At 53.3% G+C, this 24,200-nt stretch overlaps 1 protein-coding gene across 4 annotated transcripts in view; it reads right to left on the reverse strand.

The window, feature by feature from the left end:
• Positions 1 to 1,318: 1,318 nt before the first annotated feature.
• Positions 1,319 to 24,200, reverse strand: part of CHST3 (carbohydrate sulfotransferase 3) — a 34,979-nt gene continuing 12,097 nt past the window's right edge. For 2 of the 4 annotated variants that reach the window (XM_055325391.1, XM_055325390.1), the window contains exons 2-3: positions 8,744 to 8,968; positions 1,319 to 7,543 (exon numbers count right to left, since the gene is read on the reverse strand). In XM_055325391.1, coding sequence (XP_055181366.1) covers positions 6,250 to 7,543; positions 8,744 to 8,883 — 1,434 coding nt within the window. In that variant the 5' untranslated portion in view covers positions 8,884 to 8,968 and the 3' untranslated portion in view covers positions 1,319 to 6,249. Of the gene's footprint in view, positions 7,544 to 8,743; positions 9,737 to 10,793; positions 10,809 to 24,200 lie in introns of those variants that run through there. The other 2 variants (XM_055325393.1, XM_055325392.1) reach the window with 2 other exon arrangements.

Genomic DNA, 24,200 nt, shown 5'->3' on the forward strand with positions numbered 1-24,200 from the left:
ATTTGGCTCCTTCCCAGGGTTGGGTAACTCGGAGAATAGTGGAAGAAGATTCAGGAGTCTCAACAGGCCTGAGAGCAGGGAGGAAGTTTGTCTCCAGGCTGCGCTGGTGACTGAGGGCGTGAGTGGGTGGGAAGGTCTCCAGGCTTCTCTGCTCTATGATTATGGCAATTTGTTTCTCCAGGAGGTCATTTGTGGTAGGAAACATAGCCCAGAAATTAAATTAAATATATGCAGTCCCCAGAAGAGTGGACGCAGCAATGGCACCTGGCTGGGGGTGGGGTGGCAGAGATATTCAGGTTGGGGTGTCATTGCAAACGGCTGTATTTCAAGGGTGGGGAGGAAGATGGTTTGAGTTCCCAAGGCCTGGCCTGGGTGAAATGGCAGAGGTACGGGTTTGAGTTTTGGGGAAGGGGTCCCATTCCTTCACATCATGCCTCCCTCTGTTGTCACCTCCCTCCAACTCCAGGTACCCAATTGCTCACGAGTGCTCAGTCGTTCTCTCCCTCTTCATGGCTGCTGCTGTCCTGTCTCCCCTGTGCCCCAAAACCCACAAAGCTTTACCAGCTCCGTCTTCTCAGGTTCCAATAAAAAAAAAAAAAAAAAAAGAGGAACCCTCTTCCTTGGGAGATGCCTATTGTCTCCAGGTGGCTGTTAGGAGACAAAAGGGCCAAAATCTAATTGGCACTACAGTGATGAGTCAGGTCGTAACGACTTGAAAGGACCCCATTCCATTTCTTAGCCGAAAGGGTCTTTGACGATCGCCTCATGTGGTTTTTGAGATTTTGTTGAAGGCAAAGGACTCTTAGGTGCCATTTCAACATGTGAAGCAGATCGATATGTAGCTGCTCCGGGCGAGAGGGCATTGCCTGCTTTTTCAGCTGACTTCTGGAACAGCAGTTGTAAGTCGCTGATTACATGCCTCGTTCTCAAGGAAACTAGGGCTCAGAGGAGGGAAGTGACTTGTCCAAGGTCACAGGGCCAGACAGTGGCAAAGCCGGGACTTGTCCCCCGGTCCCCTGACCTCTAGCCAATGCTCCTGTCCCTGCCCTGTAACACTGGGGTATTCATGTCTCAGACCTCATCCTTGCTGCCGGCTCCAAGCACAGTTGCCACCAGCTCTGCCATCTTGGTGACGTAAAAGGATCATCACACCCCCTGCACTCAGCCATGCTTCCCCGAGTCTTTCACTTCTCAGGGCCTTTCCTCTGCCCTGCCTCAGGCTAGAAGCACCCCTTTCCTACTGCTGCTAATTTTGTTTCTTGTTAATTTTTGATGGCTGCTGAGAACAAATGCGAAAGAAAGGCAGAGACACATTGGAGACTTTGCTCACTGCATGTTTTCATTTTTAATTAAATAAGTCAAGTATGCCATCGAGTGACGGTTCACATTCTGTTCCACAAAGCAGACCCTGACGGGCTCTCTGAAGGGCAGCCCCCTGCGTCTCCAGGAGACGGCCGACCGTAGCCGTGACAAGGACAGCCGGGGCACGTGATGGCAAGGGGCTGGAGCCACGTGGCCGAGCACAACGAGCTGCATGCTACACATCCACACGTGTGGACACGTATGTACACGGCCACACACGGCCATGAAGGGAGGGTCCCATATCACATGACCATGAACCGTGACACAGGGCCGAGGGCTTGGCAAAAAAATGGAGTTTGTGGGACCCAGGAGGGAGCAGGGGAGCCAGGCACAGGGGGCCTAGAACACACGGACCAGATGGAGACTTCTGGGGTGCCCGATTCACTCCCAATGGTAGAGGAAGCAGGGTATTTCCCCCAATAAAATGCCTGGTCTACATTATGAGCTGGCCCATGGGGGTGGCACCGCGTCCATACCCGTGGACACACACAACTGCTCCGGCCTCCAGGCACAGTCACGGAATGATGAAGCACACGAGACCAAAAGATCTCAAAGCTCTTAAGACATCTGAACTTGTCACTTCTGTTTCATCCTGTTGAGGTAAAGGGCAGCTGCCACTATTCCTGAAGTTGTGGGCAGCGGAGAGCTGATGCGGCTGCATTCAGGAGGTGCCCAAGGAGCCTTCCGCCTCTCATCCGGCTGGACCACGTCCTGGCATCTCCACTAGCAAACCCGCCACCTTGGGCCCCCCGGACTTCAGCCGATGCTCCTTCCGCTTTGCACAGATCAGCAAGGCCTACTCGGCTTCTGAGGATGCGTTTCCCCATGCCCACCCCCTCTTCTTCCTGCCTTGGGAATGCATCCCCTCAAGACCCATCTTTGCTTTCAGCCTCGGGGATGGGACCAGGGGACCAGGGGACCGCCTCAGGGATGCAGCCATCTGGTCTTCGGCTCCCGTCCTTCATAATCCTTCATAATCAAGGGGCAGGCCCTAGAGTCAATTAAAACAGGTCCATTCCCCCCTAATGTGGGAAAGGACCACCAGGGCTGGAAGAGACCCTTGGGGTCAGGACCAGACCATCTGATGCTTCCATCTCCGGGCCAAGCATGCATCTTCTGGGACAGGGATCCCCTGACTTCCTGCTGGAACTTACTCCATCATCAGACAGGGCAGAGGTGGTGGGGGAAAGATGCCCTTGTGATGGGTGGGGTAGGCCCTCTGCTCTCAGGGCTCCAGTCAGCTGCTGCCCCTTTACACCAGCCCTGGGCAGAAGCTTCCATCCAGGCTGAGGGTACTGACAGCGAGTAAACTCTTCATTGAACTTTTTTTTCCTATTCATTTACTTATTTATTTTCAAGTGTATGCATCACATAAAGGGACCAAAGGCAAGAATGTGTTCATGTCTCAACCTCAGGAAGAGCTTGGTGATAACCTGCAGTGAGGGGTGGGCAGTAGGTGGGAGGGTGCCACGGAGCTGTGAATCTGCTTCTTTCTTCCTCCCTCTGGGGACTCAAGGACCCTGCTCCCCACCGACTGGTCCCTGAAATCCCCATCCCCAACCTGGCGCCTTATTCCCTCCAAGGTGTACAAACAAGGCTGGAGGAGAAACCAGGAATAGGAGGCAGTGGTGACAGCCTGTGGGTGTTAAGACACTCCCCTGTCTCACTAAGGTCTGGAATGTTCTGTACTATTTATATAGGCCAGGCTAAAGAGGTCTTCGTCAAGAAAAAGAAAATGAGTAAACACTCACTGCTGAATGGACCTCTTGTTCCGGGAAGCTGGCAGCCCCAGAGGTAAGGCCTCAACTGCTCCCTGTCTGCAGGCAGGTGGACGCTATGCGGGGGGAAAGCTCCGGTAGAGCCGGCAAGAGCAGAGAAACCTGTGCTGGCCTTGCTGGAAAAGGAGGCACTTGCCTTAGCTGGACCCCCTTCCTCAGCCCAGCTGCCTGCTGAAAACCACAAATGCACCCCCACCAGGTCCCCAGAGTGGAAAGTCAGTAGTTGCCCCCACCCTGTCCTTCCCCAAACCACAAAGGTTCCCAGAGCGCTGCTGAGCCCCAAGGCAACACTCACGCGCGCGCGTGGTGTCCTGTCTCAGACACCAGGGCAAAGGGAATACAGCAGAAAGGGCCTTAGAAGTCGCATCTTCAAAGCAACAAGAGAAAACCAAGGTACCTCCTTAGCAATACCCTGGGGCCAGGGCAACCCCTTGCCCTTGGGTTTACTCTTCTCTTGCATTCTGAATCATCTTCGAGAGTCCTCGTGTGCATGGCGTGAGTCAACGCTTTCTATCACTGTTTTGTCTTGATTTGGGTACAGCTTTGAGTCCCTGCAAATAATAAGGCATTTTATGTCTCTCCTTTGTCACAAAATAAATAAATTAAGTCAATGTGCAGTGTACAAATTGTCAATGTCCTGAGAAGTCCCAAAGGTCCATTCTCGGCACTGTTCTCTGAGCTCGGGGGTGGATGCCTCGGCCCCAGAGGCAAAGGAAGGAAGGAAGCAGTTTACTGTCCACACCAGGAGGGCCCCAAGAAGAGCCCCAGATGGAGGTGCTTGCCTCCGTCCTGCCCCGGCCCCCACCAACCACAGGTGGGGAACAGTGTAGGGAGCAGGGTGAGGCTGGGGAGGAGCAGCCAGCAGAAACATCTGGGTCTCGCTCTGCCCCGGGGTCAAGTTTGCAGAGCTGGAGTCCCTTTGGACCCCAAATCAGAGCCAGCTCCCTGCACAACTTATTCTGGGGCTGGAAACCCAAGGCTGGAGACCCCCTTGAATGGCTGTAGACCATGGGGATGGAGACCCAGCAGCTCCAAATGCGGTGATTATAACAGACCCCACAAATGGCTAAGGTCCCACCCTCTCAAACAGCAGCTTCTGGCCAGGACACACTCCCCATGGCAGCACCAGCTGGACTCAGATCCTCTATTTCCCTTGTGCCCATGTTACTCAAACCGAAACTCAGCCCTCTGGGTTTGACAACAGGACAGATCTGACATAGAAGTTGTCCAGGAAATGAGAAACAGCCCTCGTGAACTTGGGCAGCTCTTCGAGTTCTGAAGTGGACTCACTTCTGCTCCCCAGTTTGGGGACATTTGCTGTTTGGCCATAGGCCCCTGACCCCCCAGGAGATGCATTTGGACCTGGAAGAGACGTTCAAATCAGGCCTCATCTCGGGGAGAGGGTGAGAGCTGATTTATGTTGCTTCTGGATAGACAGCAAAGAACCCTGGTGGTTTCTGAGATTCATTCCACATGGGGTTCAAACAGAAAAGCCCGTGGGGCACTGCAGGATGCCAGGTGGCGCCTAGGCTCTGTTCCTTCTGGGGAAAGCTCTTCCTCCTCCTCCTCCTCTCCCTTCAGCAGGAGCCAGAGTGCTCCCTGCTGGTCCTCCCAGCCCCCTCAAGCCCAGATCACTTCCAAGCATCACTCCTGCAGAAACAAGATCAGAAACATAGCCACAAAACAAGATACCAAACTATAAATAACTTTTTTTAAAAAAGTCCAAATAAAACACCCAGCCTATCCCAAGTTGAGCAACACTCTTCCCAGAGCCCTGAAAGCTGGAATTCCAGACACTAACCATGTAACCATGGTGACCAACCAGGGGCTGACCTCTGTCCCCCGTCTTCTCAGGGGAGGGGGTACCCTGATGTGACTTCTCCCCCAAGAGCACTCTGCATTCTCTTCTAGGCCCGGCCCCACACAAGGCCTGACTGGAAATGGCAGGACTCAGGAGCTGCTTTTTGGCTCCAGTCAGGCCCGAGGCAGCCTTCAAACATGGACAGGCTCTCAGGGAGCCAGCCCAGCTGGGACGGGGCATTTGGGCTGCAGTCACGTGAGACTTGGCCCACCATTTCAAAACATCCTGCCTGCCAGCAGGGAGGACGTGAATGGGCCGGAGGAGGTAGCCAGGAGAAACCAAGGCAGGCGGGGGCCACAGACTCGGCCGTTCTGTATCTACCGTTCAGTCCCAAATCTGGTCGGAATGGGGTCATGGCCTGGGACCATGTTTCCTTCCCCATCCCCAAATGATTCTAAAAATGTAATTAAAGCCTCCTCTTTGGGTGTGTGATTGTTAAACCCTGTGGGCCTAAAGCAACAAGGAAGACTGTGGATGTGTATACGTGGATTTGATTTCTACAGTTTGTGTGTGTGTGTGTGTGTGTGGTGTACGTAGAGGCACTGTCTTTACCCATGTAGGTGTGTTTCGTAGCTCTGTGCAGGGCTGATTTCATCAGTAACCAGCATGGCTATTTCATTTATGAAAATACTGAATCACTCTTGGTTGAAAAGCCTCAATTGCCATCCTCAGACGTTCTGGGCCATTCCGGTCCCTCCCCAGGGATCCGTGCAGATGGCACACTGGGTTGTGTAGAAATCCAGAAACTGAAAGATGAACATGAGTACAGCAGGAAGCCTGTGACCAGTCGGTGCCCACAGTCCCTTCTGGTTAAGCCCTCGGACTCTGGCCCACAGGGTCTGCAGGCATTTATGCCTGTTTTTTTTGTTTGTGTGTGTGTGTGTGTGTGTGTGTGAGAGAGAGAGAGAGAGAGACAGAGACAGAGACAGAGACAGAAAAAGGCTTGTCAACAGTTCTGGGCCCGTGTGGGCCTGCGAGGGCCTGCCCGGGAGGCTGCGGCCCCTTAGGCCTGGGTCTGGCGGTCCTTGCCGGACAGGCAGCGGCTCGCTCTCGGGGAGACCCCAGCCCCAAGGCTGCGGTGGGAGAGCTAGCTGGCGGAGGGGGGCGCCTACTGCTGCGGCGGGGGGACGGCCTGGCCCGCGGGGGAGGCCGCTGGCCGGGCGCCCCCTACCCTCTCTGCGGGAGCCACCGTCTCAGGGGCGGCCGGGGCGCGAGCAAGGCAGGTGGGCCTTTGACGAGGAGGGCGGCCTACGTGACCCAGAAGGTTCCCCGCTCCTCCAGCAGGCTGACGGAGCGGTTGGCCAGGGAGGCGGCGTCCCGCGCCAGCCGGTAGCCGAAGAGGCGCATGGCGGGCCCGCAGGCGGCCTGCACCACCTGCGCCAGCTTGAAGGGCATGCCGAAGCGCCACTTCTCGAACTGCTCCGAGGAGTTCTTCTGCGTGGAGTAGATGCCGCTGGCGTCCTGGGCCGCCTGCGTGTTCCTGCGGATCCAGTCCTCCACCTGCGCCGTGAGCGGGATGCCGGCGAAGCGGTACATCTCGCGCGCCTTCTGCAGCGGCCAGCGCGCCACGTCCTCGTAGCGCACCAGCATGTAGCGGCCGCGCAGCCAGGCGGGCTGCCGCAGGCCCAGCTCGGCCGACAGCCGGATGCTCTCGCAGTTGCCCCGCAGCCGCTGCACCTCCTCCTCGCCCAGGCGCGCCTGGCCCTCGGCCAGCCACTTCTTCCAGCCCTCGTACTTGCCGGCGAAGGCCACCATGCGGGAGGCCAGCACGGCGCGCGGGTCCCGCACCAGCTGGATGACGCGCAGGTCCAGCCGCGGGTCCTCGGCCAGCGGCTGCAGGAACTCCAGCTGCCGGATGCGCACGGCCTTGAGCGCCATGTGGTCCTTGCGGCGGCAGGCCTCGGCGGCCAGCGTCACGTTGAGCGGCCCGCAGCGGCGGTTCTTGCAGTGGTACTTCTCGAAGACCTTCTTGACGAAGGGCGTGCACACGGGCTCCTCGCACAGCGAGCGGCTGGAGCCGCGGCGGAACATGAACTGGGTCAGGTGGTCCTCGGGCAGCGGGCTGATGAAGTGCTCCAGCACGTACAGGTCGCACAGGAACAGCTGCTTGAGCACGTCGCGGTAGACCAGGGCCGCGCCCGCCGCGTTGGCGCCTCCGGGCTCGAAGGTCACGGTGCGCTCGATGTGCCACAGCGGCTCGAAGAGGTAGAAGATGTTGCCCTGCTGGTTGAAGAATTCGCCCACGAACGAGGAGCCGGTGCGCGTGGTGGCCATGAGGAGCACGTGGCGCCGCGGCCGGGCCTGGGTGGGCCCGGATGGCCCCCCTTCCCGGGCCGCGGCCTCCAGCCTGGCCTCGGCCTCCCCGGCGGGCTCTACACCCAGCTGCAGACTCAGGTTCCGCAGGCGGCCCTTCAGCTGGGTGAAGGCTGAATCCAGCTCGCTCAGGGACAGGAGGGACGCGTTGTCCACCAAGATCAGGGCCGGGTCGGTGCTGTTGGCGTCCACCAGGGGTTGTGGGATCTGCTTCAGCTTGTCTGACACCCTAGGGGCGAAAGAAGGGAAATCGGGGTCAGCGAGTGACCGGAGGCGCCATCCCTTGTGCAACCCGAAGCATCCTCCCGGGGCCATCACCCCAGGCCTCCCTTAGCTGGGTTTCCCCGGAAGCCGACTTTGGAGCAAGGATTTGAGTTTAGCCGGGACATGGTCACAGGGAGAACTGGTAGAGAGGTAGGAGGTGAGGTGGGGAGAAAAAGAGGTCTGTAAAAAGTGAGCAGGTGTCCCTGTGGGCAAACCAACCCCACAGGGGCACACCCGAGGATTGTCTCGCTCAAGGGTTGTGAAGCTCCAGCTGGTCTTAGCTGAGGGCTGCTCCCAGAGGTATCCCTAGCTTACCCGTGTGCGGGGAGACAGAAAGCTCTCTGGCAGAGAGCTGCAGGGGCTGGCAGTAGGACCCTGTGGGCCCCACCTGGAACAGTCCATGCTGAGGAACCCAGGTGGGGCAGTGGCACAGTGCCTGCTACACAGGCCATCCCTGGCGGCTGCTTTCTTGGAAGGTGTTGTGCTGGGAGAGCAGGTCTAAGAAATCTTCTTGTGTCTAGCAGGCTCTCCAGCAGAACCACTGCACACGGTGGAATGCCACCTCCAGGGGTGGCATTCCTAGTGTAGCCGAGGTGAGTGCACAGCCCCAGAATTTAGCAGTATACAACCTGGACGGCTGCACACGGCAGCCCTGCCCATCAGGGTATGTGTATCAGGACCCCGCCTTTCCATGGGTTCGCCCTCAACCATGGCCTCGGGCTGGTTATGGGCTGTTAATGTGAGGTGTCATCCTAGCCAGGAAGTAAATGAATAATAATAGCCATGGTCAGCAAGTATTAGATGCCAACTGCATGCCAGGCACTGAGGTAAATGTTTTACATGTCCTGATTTAATCTTTATAAGGAAGGCCCCATCGTTAGCCGTATTTTACAGAACTTAGGACACAGAAGAGTGAATTTGTTCAAGCTGTCACAGCTAGAAAGAGCCAGAATAAGGATTCCAACCCAGGCTGCCTGAGTCCAGAGCCCAAGTGTTACCCCTATGTAGTCCTGAGGACGTGTGCAGGACCACTGCCTGGGCACAGGAGGGGCCTGATTATTACTGGTTGAAAGACTGCCTTTGTAGGTCCACGAAGAGCCCTATAGCTACCTCTCTCCCCATCCGCCCCTCCCTGATAAGGAAGACTTGTGCTTGTATCCCTCACCTTGATATGATTTTATTTTCCTTTTCAATGAAGACAAAAACCACCACCACAAAAGCCAGGAAAAGGGCATATTTGCTCCTCATCCTCAGGCTGTGCAGAAAGTCCCGGCAGTCCTGGGGAAAAGCGAGTCCTTTCTCCATGGGGAAGGGTGGGGCAGTGGGCACTCAGCTCAGGAGCATCTCTCAGGGCCTGGCTGGTCGTCTTCAGGTGGGGGACACCCTTGTCCTGTGAAGAGACCGGTGGTCAGGACACCCCTGTCTGGAGATGAGGAATGAAGATGAGTTTTTCCACCCAACTTACAAGGGTTGTGGCCCTGATTAGGCAGCCAGAAACCCAGACCCACTCTCCCAGTGGATGAGAGGTGAGATCAGATCATTTCAAATGCCAATCAGCCCTATGATTCATTCATCCCACTTCCATCAATTTATCCTTTGACCTCACATGTAACTCAAGGGCAAGTACACTCAAGGGCAAGTACGCAGTAAGAATGCTCCTTGCACTATAAATGTCTGCATTCGCAAAAGACTACAAATATCTAAATAAAAAATGATGGAGATGGCCCTATGAGTGCTGATGCGAATAACCTAATACATATACTAGATCCTTCACTCGGTCCCTTCCAAAATCCCTTACATGGCCCTCACGTCTCAGCCTCCTGGAGCAGCCTCCCGGTGGCTAGGTTAGGGCTCCCCTGTGCCCACCACCACGCAAAGACTCCTATTAGCACCTGAGACTGTCATAATGTGAGCCCACTTGGAGCGTTTTGTTCAATGCTGATCATCCCTCTGTGGAGTGCAGGGAGTTTGTCCAGGACCCTCATTATCCTTTAGCACCGGGGCGGGCACACAGGAGACACCCGAGCACGGTCGCCACATAGCAGAACGGATAAAGGAATAAATGACCCTCAATGGAAGATGCATACAATTTGAAAAGCTGGGGCAAATACAGCACGGCCTGATGGTGCCCATTTCCTGCATTCCTCCTCACCATCACACACACCCCTGTCCTGCATCATGAGCCCCGGACTCCAGCACAACACCCACCCCCCCGCCCCCCATTGAAAAATCTATCCCTTCTCCATAAGGACCTTCATCCAAGGGTTACTATTTGCTCCAAGTGTGGAGAAGTCTCGTGACCCGGTGCAGAGCACCCAGGATCATCTCTCCTTCTGGAAAAGATGGATATTCCCACAGAAAGCAGCTGATGTCAACATGGGGGAGCAGGAGGGCAGGAAGGCAGGTCCCAGGACTGTACCTGCATCACACAATGGAAGTGGCCAGAGGGACAGTCAGAGCATGTCCTTTGGGGAAGGCAGGTGGGGCGGGGGCTCTGCAACGCAAGGAGGCAGACGTGTAGCCTGGCAGCTGAGTGGCGGCACCCAGCTTTGCGGGGCAGAGGGGTGGTGAGATGTCCTGAGTGTGGGTGACTGGAGAGGGGCTCAGGAGGGAAGAGGCCTGCAGGGCCAGCTCCAGGGCAACTGGAATATTCCTGCCCCTTCCTAATTCTCCTGGGTCTTTCCCCACACACTCACTAAACAACTCCTTTCTGAGCACCCACTCTGTGCCAGCCTCTGGTCTAGGCTCTGGGGATACAGCAGTAAACAGGCAGACCTGGTCCATGCCCTCAGGAAGCTTCCATTTGGGTTGGAAAGGCCAACTGGAATTATTTGGGTAGCCAAAATTTATTGAGTGCTTACAGCTCTGTGGCCGGTGCCAAGCTAAGCACTTGATGTGCATTTCCTCATCAGATCCTTACAGTCCTATTAGGTAGCAACTATCCCATTTTATAGATGAGGAAACTGAGGCCAAGGGGTTAAATCACCTGTCCCAGTTTCCTCCAGCAGCAGCCTTCATCACCTCCCCAAGATCCAGGTCACTTGAGCCTCTCTCTGCTCCCCAGTTACCCCTTCCATAGCGCATATGGTTGGGCTTTCCAGCTGATGGTCTGTCTGTCTTCCCTTCTCAGACTCCGAGTCCCCTGAAGTAGGGACTTGTGTCTGGAACGGCACCCACCATATACCAGCTGCCCGACAAAACATGAGTGAGCAAACCTGTCAAAGCTGGTGCCTGGCAGGCTGTCACATGAATTTGCAGAATGACGGGCAGATCTAGGTTCCCCGTTTAGTCCATGGTGGGGTGCGAGGCCACCCGTACCTCTGGAAGGGTGAGACTCGACACTGAGTCTGCAGAGCGCCAGGGACTGAAATCCTGACTTTCTTCCCTCTCATCTCTCGGCTGAGAGTTGCCTGTGTCTGATGATATGAGGGAAGCAGAAGGAGCCGGGTCCAGAAGTCCTGGGTTCTAGTCCTCTCTTCCTCTCTATCAGGCTGTCTAACCTTGTATGAGTGACTTAATTTTTCTGGGCCTCAGTTTCTCAACCTGTAGCATATAAAAAAACCTGTATATAAGGTTGCCGTGAGGAATAGTATTTGGGGCACTGTAAGTGTTCATGAAATATGAGAGGGGAGAAGGGGCAGGGGTGGGTGGAGGGAGTTGCCTTGCCCTCGCTGATCTGGCCCTTCTGGGTCTTTGGTAAGATTAGAAGTTCGGCTGTCTTGATGATGAAGCTCCGTGCCTTCTCCTCCCTTCCCTTGCAAGCACTGTTTCTATTTTTGAGCTGCCACCCCAGTCCCCTAACCCCCCTGAATAATATAGGATTCCTAAGAACCTTCCCAGCCCTAAAAGGAAGAAGCAATGGTGAAAACTCTCTGACACAAAACACAGGGCAGGCTGTTGGCTCCTTCGCCCGGTCCCAGCAGGCCACACCTAGCTTTAGCTCTGGAAGCCCAGACAGTGGTGGGCGGGGAGATAAGGGAGGTTTAGAGGTCCTAGGGGAAATGTGGGAGGTCCTTAGACCCAGGAGGTGCGAGGGGGCCCCAGGGGCCAGGAAGTTACAGGGTCATGAGGGAGGAAGATGGGGCCAGGATGTGGGGTCACCTGGCAAAGCTCCTGACAGAGGCCCTCTGTAAGAAATGGGTCTGTGAACATCTGTGAACACTAGTCAAACCTTTGTGCTTACCTCCTTCCCAAAACCCATAGTGCACCCTTGCTTAGCTCATGGGAAGCATGAAACATCTTTTCCTTCTCTTGGCAGACGCCGCCTCCCAAGGGAATACTCGATATCTTTTCTCCCCTGACACCCAGCAAGTGATTTGACAGCCAAAGGAAAAGGGGAGACGCCAGCTGAGATCCCATTTCCAGGGCGGCAGGGCCAATGGTGAAGAAGGCCAGAAGCACGGGCCAGCCCAGCTGTGCCTGGATGCAGCAGGGGGTGGGACAGCCCTTGGCCCAGTTAGACCCAGTGCTCGGCTCGGGAGTCCTCCCCGGGAGCCCTTCCCTGACCACCAACCTCATGCCGACCACCTCCCCTCCCCCAGCACTTCCCTTCCCTTCTTAGCATCCTGCTTTATTTCCTTCCTGGCCCGAGATGTACTGGTTTCTTGCCTAATGCAGGCCCTGGCGTGTAGGTCCATGAGAAAGGAGAGCTTCGTCCATCTGTTGCATCCTTGTATTCTGTGCCCAGAATCCCTGTGTCCTACTCTGGGTGTACCAGGCACAGAACAGGTGCCCAGAATACCTGTTGAACGAGTGGACGAATGCCATTTCCAAAGCATTTGGCCCAGCGGGAGTTGCTCGCTCATTCTAAGTCAGTGGGACACACGAAGAAGAAAAAGCAGTTGTCCCCTGGATAGGTGGATGATGTGTGTGCTGTGAGCATGCACTGTGGGTGTGCGCTCTGAGCATATGCCCTGAGTGTGTACTATAGGGATGTGCCAGGTGTGTACCACAGGCAAATACTGTGCGTGTGTACTATGGGTGCAGCTTCACACTTGGGGCTTCACATCTGTCAGTCTCTGGAATTATCACTGTCAATCCGGGATGTCATTTTGAGGATGAAGAAAATAAGCCTTGGGGCTTTCAGCTCAAGCCCGCACAGCTATGTGCTAGTGACAGGAGGCCAGAAAACCACCAAGGGTATCCCACATAAATCTTAGTGTGGGAGAACTGAAGAGAAAGTGGGCTGAGCTAAGGCCCCAACTCTAGGCACCAACCTTCCTCTGCTCCTCTCCCCTCGGGGGCCTTTCTGCTCAGGCCTCCCTCCTGCCCAGCGAGGGGGCCCTCACTAGACAACAGTTTTCTACTTGGATGCCTCCCAGTCTGCTCCTGCCTCCCCTAGAGGAAGGTGGGGTTCCGAGTCTGCTGGGAATGGAGCTCTGATAAGGGACGGGCCCTGCCAGACATTGCATAAGGCAGCAAAACTGCACGCCCCTCGCGTGCAGAGGCCAAGAGCACCGAGGGGGCTGGGCCTCAGCAGTCAGAGGCTCTGCTCCCCACTCTGTTCCATCGGAGGAAGAGCCACCCCGAGAAGAGGAGCTGAGAGGGGAAGAGGCCAGAAGGGGGGCTCTGGGGTGCAGTGAAGGCCCCTGTGGGAAACTCTAAACCAACAAACATCCCGTGGGCCACAGCCCGGGGGTAGAGGGCAGGTGCCCCACACACAGTGCCACCAAAGCCCGTGAGGGGAAACCTCAGAAGGGCTTCCTGGAGTTGTCTCTGAATCCCCAAGAGAGTAGTACAGAGGGCAGGGCAGAGAGGAAGGGCTCCAACGCTGGGCCTGCCCCTGACGTAGGCCATCTTTGCGTGGGGAATGCAGAAGCCCATCCAGTGGCCTGTCCAAGCTGGGTTCCATTTCACATAGGTAAGGAGGGCCTGGGAAGGACCAAGGCTCCAGTACCTCAAGCCAAGTGTCTGACAGGAGAGTAAATGCCTAAGGGCTGTTGGATGCACCAGGGAGTGAAGGAAGAAGAGAGTGAGGACGTAAATGGATGTCTGGCTGATGCTCCCCTGCGCGGCTTGGGGCTGTCATTCCTCCTCGAGCCTGCTCACAGGCCAGGACTCTAGCTTCCTCTCCCAAGAACAAACCCCTCTAGGACCTCCTTACGGGCCTGCGCCCAGCCCCAGCCAAGACAGAGACAGACGAGAAGCAGCCAGAGTTGAAGGTGCGTCTTACCTCGGCAACAATGGACATCCAAGAACTTGTGAGAAGCTGTGGGCCACAGCCACGAGGTGGGCCATGGACCGGGCTGAGGGCCAGCCTGGTGGGGATGGGGCTGCCACAGACTCTCGGGGCATCAGCTCCGCCTGGGACGGACCCCGGTTGCCCCTCAGCCCTGTTTTGCAGTGTGGGGATGTGGGACAACACACTCTCTGCTCCCATTTGAGAGCTGCTTCATCGGGCCTGCTCAGCCCCGTGAGCAAAACATCCCGTGTAAACCCTAAAGCCAACAGGCACATGAAATACAGGGCTCCAGAGAACAGCCCCAGGGCCTGCCTGTCAGCAAAGGCACTTCTAACACCTCTCACACTCAGCCTGCAACCCTGGGCTGGGTCGGAGCTGACCCCCACTCTGGGCTTTGTCCAGTCAGGGCCTGCAGTGGAAGCTGGGGTCCAGGTTGTCCAAAGAAATGCATCCTGTATACTACTCCCCCTAGATCATGAAAAAAAACAAAACATAGCTCTTATCCTAATCCTGCAGAATGTCGGGACTTGGAAATTTTCTTACCTGCCCTTCCTCATTTTTTATCTATAGAAATTCAGGCTCAGAGAGACTAAAGGATACAAGTGGATGGTGACAAAACTCAAACTACTACGCGGGTCTTCTGTCTCCCAGGTTAGTGATGGCCCTGCCCCAGTGTAGCACTCTCACTCTCACAGCGTGGGCCACTTAAGAAGCTTCATTACCGGGATGGCAAATACACGGCACCACACACCACCACTCACGTGTCTTGTGCCTGGAGCAGACGTCACTCATCAATATCCTCTCCATAGCTGCGACTGCATGTGGCCTCATAAACCTTATTGCAGCACCAATCCATTAGAATTGTCAGGTGAAATAAAACCAATTTGCCCTCCCAACTTTACAGGATCCTTACTGGCTACCAAACAAAATTCCTCACCACCTCTTAGTTTGGCATCCTACGATCTGATGTCACCCCGAAATGCCAGCTCAAACTCCAAGTCTCCTCTTACATAGACCCTCCATTCAAGCACATGTGCCTCATACATCCACCCTCCAAGCCCTTAGCTTAGCCCATAAAGCCCTTTACTGAACAAAATGTTGCCGATTATCATGAATGGTGAAGGTTACTAAGAATAGTTAAGACAAAAATTGGCAAAAAAGAAAAAAAAAAAAACCCTGCTTTTTGAAAAGAATTGCAATGGATGCAAAGTTCTTAGAGCTCCACCTTTCTCCCTCACGTGGCTTGTGCTTTCCTGAACTAGAGTGGAGGCGGAGTTACCGAGAACCTAGGAAATTGCACAGAACCGCTGCCAATCCATTCCATACCACAGCTGGCAAAGATCTTTACACGGCTAATTTTATATTATTACTCACATGCCTTTATATGTTTTTATGAATAAGAGCCAAAACTTAAAAAGTCTCAGGGCTTCCCCACAAAATGTTTTCTGGGTTCTGGCAAAATTTGGGCAAGCCCACTGGAGTGTGTCTTAAGTGTGAACATAAGCTGCTGTGGGTACTACGGCAGAGAAAGGTTGAGGCCAGTGGCCTAAAGAAAGCACATGAGGGCAAATGGAAACGACACATGGGGCCCATTTTTTCACATATCAGATTGAAAGACAACATCTTCTATAATCTACTGTACAGGTAAAGTTATGGAGAAACAATTGGCAAACTGGCAAACACTTGGCGCTCATCAAGCCCCCGCATGCCTCCACCTTCCCCAGCCTGTTGAGGTGTATGACCAGGTTTCGCTCAGTGGGATGTAGGTTGGAGCGATGTGAGCCACTTCTAGGCCTGGTCCTTCCAATGATCCTACACATTCCTCAGACCCACTCTTCTTTTGCTGTGGCAACACTGAAGGCCACATGTCGCAGCTGGCTTAGTCCAGATCCTGAGCTATTGATGGGAGAGCCCCCAAACCTGTGTCAGATGCGGTGCAATAAGCCTTTGTGGGGCAAAGCCACTAAGATCTGGGGGTGTGTTACTGCAGCATATAGCCTGTTCTGTCCTAACTAACACACGGAATCTTCTGGTAATGCTGATGAGAGCATCCTTTCTGAAGGACAATTCGGCAAAACCATCACCATCTGCACACTCTTTGACCCAGCGATTCCACCTCCAGAAATTAATCCTGGAGATACACTCCCACAGATACGAGGACACACACAATAGTAAACTGTTCATAATTGCAAAAGGCTGAACATAACCCTAATGTCTGTCAACAGGCACAAAAATAAAAACTCAGGACAAAAGAGCTAGTTTGAGGGGCACCTGGGTGGCTCAGTGGTTGAGTGTCTGCCTTTGGAAAAAAAAAAAAGCCCCCAAACCAGGTAGATAAATGATGGTACACTTACCAGTGCAATCCTCTGTGGTGATTAAAAAGAAAGAGGCAGCTCTGTGTGGGCTGATGTGAAATGCCATTCCACACATGAGTGATACAAAGTAGGGGCAAATGCAAGGTCTACAAACATCTGTATAAAATCGGGGGTGCACACACACAAACGCTCATTCACAGAATCTCTCTAGAGAGGAAAACAAGAAATTGGCAAGAGTGGTTGCGGGGAACTGGGAAATAGGGGTGGGAACGGGGACCCATTTTTCACATATACCTTCTTGTATCGTTTGAATTTACCATGCTTATTTATTACTCTGTCTATATAAAAGGAAGTGGTTATAGGGGCACCTGGGTGGCTCAGTGTGTTAAGCATATGACTCTTGGTTTCAGTTCAGATCAAGAGCTTAGGGGTGTGGGATCGAGCCCCACACTGAGCTCCATTCTGAATGTGGATGCTGCTTGGGATTCTCGCTCTGCTTCTCCACCCAGTTCATGTTCTCTCTCTATATATAAAGAAATCTTTAAAAAAAGGCAGTGGAGGGATCCCTGGGTGGCGCAGCGGTTTGGCGCCTGTCTATGGCCCAGGGCGCGATCCTGGAGACCGGGGATCGAGTCCCACGTCGGGCTCCCAGTGCATGGAGCCTGCTTCTCCCTCTGCCTGTGTCTCTGCCTCTCTCTCTCATTCTGTGTGACTATCATAATTAAAAAGAAAATTTAAAAAAAGGCAGTGGATATAAAATAAGAATTAAAAGAATATATGACATTGTGTTGTAACCCATTGCCCTATATACAGTTCGTGCTTAATGTTTTTACTTGAATGATCAAGTCTGCCTACGCTCTGTGATACACTTAACCCAGCACAAGCAAGAGGGAGCTTGACAAAGATGGTGACTGTACCAGGTTTCCAGTGTCTTGAACCAAAGAATGCGCTTAGGCTGAGGACAGCAAATAATCCTCAACCCGTGAGCCAAAGCCAATAGATGGGTATTAGAGTTCTGGGACAAGACTGAGGCCAAGCTTGTGTTCCAGGAGGAAGTGTGGTAGTTGATTAGTGATGTCTGCCGTGTGTGTAGGCTGGGAAAGTGTTGACACATGTGTCACATACTTGCCACTCTAACTTTAGGAGGAGCAGCCTAAGAAGGCTAGGAATCTTCTGGGTCATGGAATTCTTTTCTTCTCTCATTCCTCATGTGCCCTATTATTTCCATTTTGGTCATGTTCATTACTACAAAATTCTGTGCTTATTTGTGGGTTTGGGAGCTTTTGCTGGTTTGATTGGTCAGCAACCCTTCACTCATAAACCTGTATACATGCAGATGGGCACATCATAGGTGAACGTGTTCAGGAGAAGCCCATGGCAGCTATGGGAGGATTGGAGGCGCCCTTTAATATTACACAGCTTTCCCAGCCTGCTCTGCACCTTTGTGAAGATAACTCCACTACGGCATTTCTGGGATCACTGGGTAGGAAAAAACTCTCAGTGTATAAGTCCAGAATCCGCTTCCTGCTTCATTCTTTTTTTTTTTTTAAGATTTTATTTATTTATTTATTTGTTTATTTATTTATTTATTTATGAGAGAGAGAGAGAGAGAGAGAGAGACAGAGAACACAAGCAGGAGGAGGGGCAGAGGGGCAAGCAGACTCCCTCTTTTCAACTCTGACGGCAGGTGAATCACTGGTCGGGGGGGATGGGTGGGGGTTCAGAAATTACTGACATCTGAGTCCCACCCCAGCGATTACAACTGAATTGGTCTGGGTATGGCTTGGGCGTTGATTGTTTAAAGTTCCATGGGTGGTTCTACCCTAGAATGGGCAAGGGTTGAAAGCCAGGCTTTAGACCATCCAGCTTCCTTAAAGAGCAGCTGCCTATGGCACCAGCTCCACAGCAAGACCAGACTGGGAGAGGGGGATGGGGAGGGAGTGGCCAGGGGAGGGTTGCTGATCTTTTGTTCACCAGGGATGGATGCCAGGTGTACAGGTCGGTGTTCCTGTTTTTTTTTTTTTTTTTTAATTTTTTTTTTATTATTTATTTATGATAGTCACACAGAGAGAGAGAGAGAGAGAGAGAGGCAGAGACACAGGCAGAGGGAGAAGCAGGCTCCATGCACCGGGAGCCCGATGTGGGATTCGATCCCGGGTCTCCAGGATCGCGCCCTGGGCCAAAGGCAGGCGCCAAACCGTTGCGCCACCCAGGGATCCCCTGGTGTTCCTGTTTTACTCAAGACACAAGCACTTGGGGAGCTTCTAGGCCTGTGCTGGAGCAGTCCACTAAAAACCAGCTCCCCTATACCATGGGCTACAACTCTGCAATAAAAAGGCATGAACTACTACTACACACAACATGGATGAATTTCAGGGATACTGAGTAAAAAAAAAAAAAGAAGCCAATCTCTAAAGGTTACACACTGCACGATTCTGTTTATATAAGATTCTAGAAATGACAAAATTATAGAGAACAGATCAGCATTGTCAGGATCTAAGGAAGGCATGGTTCAGCTATAAAAGGGCCACGTGAGGGATGTCTGTGGTGCTCTGTCTTGACTGGGTCAGTGTCCTGGTTGTGATCTTGAAGGAGCCTGTGTAGGATGTTACCGTAAGGGGAACTGGGTAATGGGTTTATGGGATCTTTCTGTATTATTTCCAAAAATTACATGTGTGTCTATCTATAATTATCTCAAAACTAAAAAAATTCGGAAATTGGGGATTACAGATTGCACCTGTGATGAGCACCGGGTGATGTATGGAATTACAGAATCACTACATTGCACGACTATAACACTGTATGTTAATTAACTGGAATTAAAAGAAAAACGTTTAAAAAGTTAAAACGTTTAGCCGAAAAGAGAACGAAAGGAAACTGGCTCTCACCACAGAAGGGAGATTGGAAGAAGACCTTGGAAATACAGCTAGAGGCAGAGATGGTCTTCGTGGGGCAACTGAACTAGTTGAATCCAAACTGGAATCTTGAGCTTGGCTTTTTTGTGGAATCATGAACTGGCCAGGCCCCTGGGGTCTATCCACGTGCAAGGATAAGCCTGAGGACTTTTTGTAGGGGAAACTGAGGGAGGAAGTAGAACCGCCCCATCCTCACAGCAGGAGAAAGACAAAGAGAGGAGGGATGGGATTTGAGGGACCCCCATGGTCTGTGACCAGCTGCACCCCACTGCCGCCGCTGCCACCCCTATCAGCGGGAAGGCCTGGTGTGGGTTCCAAGTAGAAGAGATGCTGGGAGTGGGCCCAGGGTCCATGTGAGGCCACACAAGGCTCAGTGTGCCACTGGTGCTGCCACAGGGCCCGGAGACCCCGGCGAGAACTTTGTAGGTTAGCCAGGTATGGCCTTGGCAATGGTGTAACCCTGGGACGCATGGGTCCTGAGAACCTGGGTGATCTCTGAACTACTCCTGGGACTTATCAAGAGGCAGAGCAAGCTTCAGAGCAAGCTTCAGGTGCTTGGGGGCCATTCTGCAGCTCCCGGGCAAGAAGGAGCAGGAGGAGGGTTTGCACAAACGTGGGATTTGTATAAAGTTAAAAGTCTAGGGAAAGTCCCTTGCGAACCTCTGGATGATAGAAGCTCACGCAGGACAAGTCGATTCGCTTGCAGAGTAGTTGCTCCTGTGGCCCAGGCGCTGGCCATGGAGGGAGGGAGAGACACCGTTTCGGCCCTAGGGGAGCTGAGTGACGAGTCCCCACTGACCGTGAGCAAGGTACTTCGAAGCACTTCACACACATCAATGTATTTAGTCCTCGAAACAACCCTATGAGGAAGGTGGGACAGGACCCTTCCAGCTACTAATCACCACCCCCAACTAAGGCAAGGAAGCGCCACACAACCCACCTCCAGGCACAAGGTAAAGCTCGGTTTTGAACCCAGGCAGTCCGGCTCCACATTTCAGGAACGCAACTACTACGCTGTATCACTGAGCAACCAGGTTTAGTCAAAAGGTGGGAGCCGCACAGCAGCAGGCAGCTCAGAGCTCTGGCCGGGATCTCGTCTGCCAGGACCTGTCTGTCGCCCACTTGCTGTGTGGACAACTGTCTAGACCTCTGCTTATCTCACACTCCTCAAAGAGACACACATGACCTCAGATACGGGGTGCCTGGAGTCTTGTTAGAAACATCCTTTGAAGGCACAAGGCCACTGCTGGCCTCCCAGGAAACGGGAGCCTGCTGGCTGTCCCAGATAAGCAGCTGTTGCTGGCTGTGGAGGACATCGAGTAGAATGCTGCTCCCCGCCAACCCTGTGGTTCTGAACAGGGGGCTGGCTCGTGGCAGGAGGCCAGATCCCAGAGGCCGGTGGCCCCGAAAGACAGCGTGAGGACATGCCACAGAGAAGACAGGAGACGGTGCCCGTGGGCTCTGCTCTTCCAGAAACAACTTCAAACATGGCATCCTACCTGGGAACAACAGGGCCCACCCCAGCTTTCCTCCACATGCCCACCCCACCCCACCCCTACCTTCCCCAGATGGGTCCCACCATTAACAAAGGACACAGGAGGGCAGCCCGGGTGGCTCAGCGGTTTAGCGCCGCCTTCAGCCCAGGGCCTGATCCTGGAGCCCCGGGATCGAGTCCCACAACAGGCTCCCTGCATGGGGCCTGCTTCTCCCTCTGCCTGTGTCTCTGCCTCTCTCTCTCTCTCATGAATGAATAAATAAAATCTTCAAAAAAAAAAAAATAGGACACAGGAAACAACATGGCGGACTGGGCTTGTTCGGACCCATGTCTGTCTGGCTGCAAAGACAGGGCGGGGCGGCGAGGGGTTCCCAGCTGACTGCCTGCCTCTCTCGTCCTCATCTGTAGGACACAGTTGGGGACAGCCCTGGATTCGTTCCCTATAGCTGCTGTAACACGCCCCCATCAACTCAGTGGCTCAAAACAACACATAGTTATTACCTTAACAGTTCTGAATGTCGGAGGTCCGAGATCAGTTTGGACAAAAATCAAGATGTCAACAGGCTTGTGTTCCTTCTAGAGCCCTGACATTTCCAGCTTAGCTTCTAGAGGCTGCCTGCTTTCCATGGCTCGTGGCCCTCTCACCCATCTCCCAAGCTAGCAATGGCTAGTGGAGTCTCTTCAGGCATCACTCTGACTTCCTCTTCTGTCGTCAAATCTGCCTCTTATCAGGACCCGCATGCTGACATCGGGCCCGCTGGATAATCCGGGGTAATCTCCCTACCTCAAAATCCTTCACTTAGTCACACTGCAAAGACCCTTTATCTTGGGAAGTAACACATCCACAGGCATGGGGGGTTCATGTGTAGACATCGTCGGGGAGCCATCGTGCAGCCTCCCGCGAGCACGTCCCTCATGAAATGGGTACTACAAGTCCCACGCTTAGTGTGGCGTCTAACCGATAGGAGGCCCCTGATGCTTAACCCCAGCTGGGAACGAGAGTCACTTTTCCAGCTGCTTTTACAAAATATTAGGGCCTAAGGTTCACTCCCGAAGATCTGGGAGGGGCCTGCGCACTGGAATCGGTATAAGCGCCTTAATGACTCTGTTGGGCAGCCAGGGATGGGGTTGACTCTAATAAGCACTGAATTCATGTCAGCAGTTTTTCTTATTCCCCGCAGCTACTTAGCACTGGGCCTCCGTGCCCAGCAACCGTTCAATAGATGTTTGTTGAAGTACACTGAACTGAAGCACCCCTGGGGCCTCGAACCAGCCCTGGAATGGGATAGGAAGGGCCAGCGGGCTTCTCACTGTTGCATCAGGGCCTGAAGAATGAGGTTCTGTGGGCAGAGGCCGAGGACTTGAATCAACTTCACACCCAGAAATGGCTGCTGGGGTGGGGAGGGGAGGAGGGGTGCTGGAGTCCTTCCTCCTCCCCGAAGTCCAGTCAAGGGGGGCGCCCTGAGCAGAATCCAGTCATCAACGGGCCATTGTTAATGGAACAGAGGGGCTCTGTGCCCATTTAACACTTCCCTCCCTCGCGAGGCTGCTCCCAGCTGAGGGTTGGCTTCTAGAGGACTGCAGGGCTGGGGAGGGCCCCCCCCAGGCTCTGAAGGGGGAGGATTAGGAATGGGGGCTGAGGGTTCCCCGGGTGGAGGAGCAGAGGCAGCTTAACACTTGGGCAAGCCGGGTGCTGATGCACGGGCTCAGCTGCAATGCCAGGAAGTTTCCAGGGGAAGCCGGGATCCAGGGAGAGCCAATGAAACCCAGCAGACCCCAACCAGAGCGAGGGGGACAGCTTTCCCCATGGGATGGTCACGCTCGACTTCCCTTCTTTCCTTTAAAAAACCAGAATGGGTAAAACCTACGTGGTAAATGGCACCTTTCATTGGCTATAGAGGAACAGTGTTTTCCAAAGGCCTGGGAGGGTTTTATGTCCTGTGGATTGGGGATTTAAGAGGCAGGTAATTCAACCAGGGTCGGGCATAAACGTCCCTTTGCTTAGCAGACCTTTTCTGCGTTCGGCACTTGATATGAATAGTGTGAGCTGGATTTTGGGAGAGTTGCATCTAGGATCCTGAGAATATTGCCTGACTGGCACTCTCAAAAATGTCAGAGACCCGAATTCCGCAATCCTCATCTGTTGAATAAAGCAAATCCTCTGGCAGTCTCTGCTGGGAAGTACACTGCTTTTTTTTTTTTTTTTTTTTTTTTTAAGATCTTATTTCTTGGAGAGAGAGAAAGAGAAAGCACAAGCAGGGGGATGGGCAGAAGGAGGAGCAGACTCCCCACTGAGCGGGGACCCCCCCCCAATGTGGGGCTCCATCCCAGGCCCCTGGGATGATGACCGGAGCAGACTGAGCCACCCAAGTGCCCCAAGTACACTGCTTTAAAAAGCAATTGAGGAAGGTTGGATCTCAGATTAGGGTCTAGGGCAGCAGCAGCAGCAGCAGCAGCACCTGGGAGCTTGGTGGGAGGAGCGCATATCCTCGGCCGTCCCCAGGCCTCCTCAACCAGAATCTGCAAGCTGTTCCAATAAGCTCTCTAGGTAAGTCTGATGTAAAGTTTGAAAATCATTCTTCTAGAGCAATATTTTTCAAACTCCAGCTTGCAATCAATTTGGTAGGTGGACAGGCTTTTTAAGAAAGAATTAAATATAATTGTGTAAAACTGAAAATATCAGAGTGTATCATGTGTAATAAGGATTCAGACGGGGTTCATAAGACTTTTGTTTCACTTCTCTGTATCTTTGGCTAAGGTTTTGGTCCAAAGATTGAAAACTTCTGTTCCAGGGGGCACCTGGGTGGCTCAGTGGTTGAGTGCCTGCCTTTGGCTCAGGTGTGATCTCCAGGTCCTGGGATTGAATCCTGCATCAGGCTCCCAGCTCAGCAGGGAGTCCGCTTCTCCCTCTGCCCCTCACCCCACTCATGCTCTCTCTCTCTCTCTCTCTCTCTCTCTCTCTCAAATAAATAGATAAAACCTTAAAAGGAAAAGAAAAAAAGAAAACCACTGTTCTGGAGCTGGCATGTACCCATTTCAACCAGCTCCCCTTTTGTAATTGGTCTGAATCAGGAGGTTTTAAAGAGCAGAGACCCCCACACTCCCCTCCCCACATGCCCTCAGGGACAGGGAAACAGATGAGAGGGGCTGCTTTGGGGCACACAGCCTCCTTACAACACTGGCCTAAAAGTTAAACTATGCATTTCCCCATGTTTATAAAACTTTCTGCCTCTCTACTGCCCCCTCTTCTATGTATACATGCCTAGAGAGGTATGTGCACCAAATAGCCAACTGGTTACATCTGGGTGGTGGGGCTGAGGGGGGAGCTGCAGCTTTCTTATCTGCATTTGTCCATTTTACTTGAATTTTGCACAGTAAGGATCTACCACTATTATAAAAACTATAAAGTCATCACTTAAAAAAATACAGCTGAAGGTTCATTTCTGGGTGGAAATAGGGAAAAGAAAGGCATTCCCACGCGAGGGCACACACATTATCCCAGGGGCCAAGCTGCCTAAGAGGGCATCGTGCCTGGCCAAAGTCTACTCTAAGGCTGAGAACCACATGTCCCCAGAGCCCTCCCTGACCCAGCCCCCTCAGCAATAATCAGTCCCCCAGAGGAACAGCACTGCCCCCACATACCCCCACACATCTGTCACCCTCTCTTTCCCAGGAAGCCCTTTTGCTACTACTGGTCCTCAGGCCAGCCCTGTGCA

The sequence above is a fragment of the Nyctereutes procyonoides genome, unplaced genomic scaffold (assembly GCF_905146905.1).
Source record: "Nyctereutes procyonoides isolate TBG_1078 unplaced genomic scaffold, NYPRO_anot_genome, whole genome shotgun sequence".
Lineage (NCBI taxonomy): Eukaryota > Metazoa > Chordata > Mammalia > Carnivora > Canidae > Nyctereutes > Nyctereutes procyonoides.